The 2,664-nt window shown below is 39.4% G+C and overlaps 1 protein-coding gene across 1 annotated transcript in view; it reads left to right on the top strand.

Annotated features, from left to right (window-relative positions):
• The window catches only part of LOC107083607 (SH3-containing GRB2-like protein 3-interacting protein 1), a 36,568-nt gene that overhangs the window by 26,941 nt on the left and 6,963 nt on the right, over nucleotides 1–2,664 (top strand). Inside the window, exon 18 of the mRNA XM_015372966.1 lies at nucleotides 1,258–1,413. Within this exon, the coding sequence (XP_015228452.1) occupies nucleotides 1,258–1,413 (156 nt within the window). The remainder of the gene's footprint in view (nucleotides 1–1,257; nucleotides 1,414–2,664) is intronic.

The raw sequence follows: 2,664 nt of genomic DNA, 5'->3' as shown, positions 1-2,664 counted from the left end.
AACATCTTTTCCTCTGAGAAAAGCCTCCAGAGCAGTGTTTTGCTCTTCTTTCAGTGAAGAAATACTCTGTAATTCCGATAAAACTTGCTCAATAGCCACGCTAACGCTAGTTTCATCGGCTGAAGCCGCCATGTTCTTTAGACTGAACTGTTGCGCTTCTCGTTGCATCACACCTCAACCTGCCTCAAAGCCAACACTGATTGGACGTTCGTTTGGTGAACTGCTCAAATTTTCTTTACCGGAGAGTAGCCAGACTGATCTGCGAGTGAAACCTTGAAAGCTCGCGGATGATCTCACGAGGCTAAGCTAGTACGCCACCCCTGTCTGTTTTGTCGCCGCCATGTTGCCACTGGCTGAAATGAAGAAGACTCACCTAAGATGGCGCATCAGTGTGACCAAGCAAAATTGAATCAACCCAGAAACTGTGCAGGACATGTGTGGTGCCTGCATTCTACTGTGCACAATTACAAAAGTTTTATATGAAAAGCTGGGCCATCTCAAAGAATAAAGAAAAATGGCTGGTTTAATTTTCAGATTTCAAATCCTTTTTTTTTTTTTTTTTGACCAATTAGCAGCGTAAAACGGATTTCAGAGTGGTATGACAACCCTAACATCCACAAGTGGGACCTTTCCTCACTGCCCAACAATGGCAGAGTGGTTGAAATTCTCCAGTAAACACCAAGAATGGCAGATTTTACCTTTTGCTGCGTGTGCTCTTCTTGGAGCATAAAAGCAGGTTTACACTGAGCATGTGACAGATTGACATGACCAAATTGATGCCAAGGACAGAGTTGTTCCCCAGACTTGAAACCAGCTTAGCACATCTAGGACATTGTCTCATTCTATTGGCCTAGACAGACTTTCCAGGTTAACATCTGTTAACCGTTTAATTTAGGGCTTGGAAGAGATTCCCCAGAAGAAATCTTTGCACACCACCAAGCCAAATTTTGACTTGCCTTAAGAAATATCTGGTGAAACTGAATCAGCCAGTAATGTTGTTTTCCAGCTTTATTCTGAGTATGATTCTAAATCCAGACCTCTGTGGGATAATCTTAATTTACCTTGATCCTTATGCTTTATTTTCCACTGTGTGATAAAGGTTTTCACCAGAATTATTTCATTCGTTCATTGAGATCTAGAGTGTTAATTTTAGTGGTCTTTTTTTAAGCAGTGTATATTAGGTAAAAGCTTTTGCAGTTTAGCTTGTATGTCTAGAAGTGTTTGCTTCTCACTCCCACTTCTGTCTGTTTGCTGCAGATGTGCGGTGAAAATCACAGGGGAGATGGTGCTCTCCTTCCCTGCAGGTATAACCAGGCATTTTGCTTGTCACCCAACTCAACCAATCCTCACCTTTGTCATCAGCAACTATAACCAGCTGGAGCAAGTCCTCCCTAATCCACAGCTGCTGTGCTGGTGAGCATAAACATGGTAAAGCTGTCCCTTTTTTAATGGCTGTGGGGTCGTCCAGAACTATTAAATCCAGCTGTGGCTTTTATTTTATGTTAGGTCATTTCAAGGTTAGGGGTTGCAGTGCTTTGCAAAGGTATTTACAGCTTTTGAACCTTTGACTTATGATGTTTTTGTAATTTAAGAATCCTGTGTTCCCTCTTCTTCTGCAATGTCTATCTATCAGAGTCTGCAGACGGAAATTCAGTTATGTCAATTATGTGCATGTGCAAGCGGAAATCTCCGGTTCATGTTTACGGTGTGACTTTTGTTCCTTTATTATTGCAAGGAAAGAACGCATTTTGTAAATGGAAGAATGAAAATGCAATCGATAAATGAAAATTTATTTTAAAAAAAATGATCAGAAAAGGGTTTTGAAAGTAATTTAGCTGTTTTCTTAGATTTTGTAAAACATTTTTGTTTTTCATATTTCATTTTTTCAAACTTTATTTAAAGTTTTCTGTACTAGATTGTACATTTCAAGATTTATGCTTTTTAAATTTTCTTTTTCAGATTTAGTGCTATGTATTATAGGTTTTTAATATTGCATTTTACAGATCACCTTCTATTTACTTCAAGCCAAACATTAAAAAGAAAAAAACAGGCTTTTGATGCGCACATTGACCAAATAAAATGTTCTCGCTAAAGCCCCTGTTGCACCTTGCTGAGTTAGCCAGTTCATGCCTGACATCCCAGAATCTCCTAAAATGCTGGCATACACTGAAATTTCTATGTATTTTTTCAATTTTTTGGCATATACATAGCCTATTCATATAGAGTCCAGAACTTATGTCCAAGGACAGCCTAACTTATGCATAACACACGGCAAAGTAATACCCATGAAATGTCACCAGCCAGTGTCCTGGGGGGGTAAAAAGCACAAAAAGATTCCAATAAAAGCCATTATACGGTAACTGTAATTTAGAAACATGTTCAGTGGTCGTCTGGAACACTTCACATACGTTGATATGCCTTGGAAATAAGTTCTTGATAAGTTACACATAAGTTATGCACACCTTTCTCGTAGGTTTCGTATTTCAACGATTAAATAACTTACCTGTAACTTATGGTCCATGTATTAGCGTATGCTGGCATGCGTCTCGACATCTTGGCATACTTGCCGTATGCCTAACCTGACTCCGCCAGATGGATTTGCTCCGCATATCCATCTGGAAACCTTCGGTTGAAGTAATTTTGGGAAGGGGCAAAAATACTGGT

Source organism: Cyprinodon variegatus, unplaced genomic scaffold, assembly GCF_000732505.1.
Source record: "Cyprinodon variegatus isolate N-32 unplaced genomic scaffold, C_variegatus-1.0 Scaffold79, whole genome shotgun sequence".
Lineage (NCBI taxonomy): Eukaryota > Metazoa > Chordata > Actinopteri > Cyprinodontiformes > Cyprinodontidae > Cyprinodon > Cyprinodon variegatus.
Note: the sequence above shows the minus strand (reverse complement) of the source record. Positions and strands in the feature narration are given on the sequence as shown.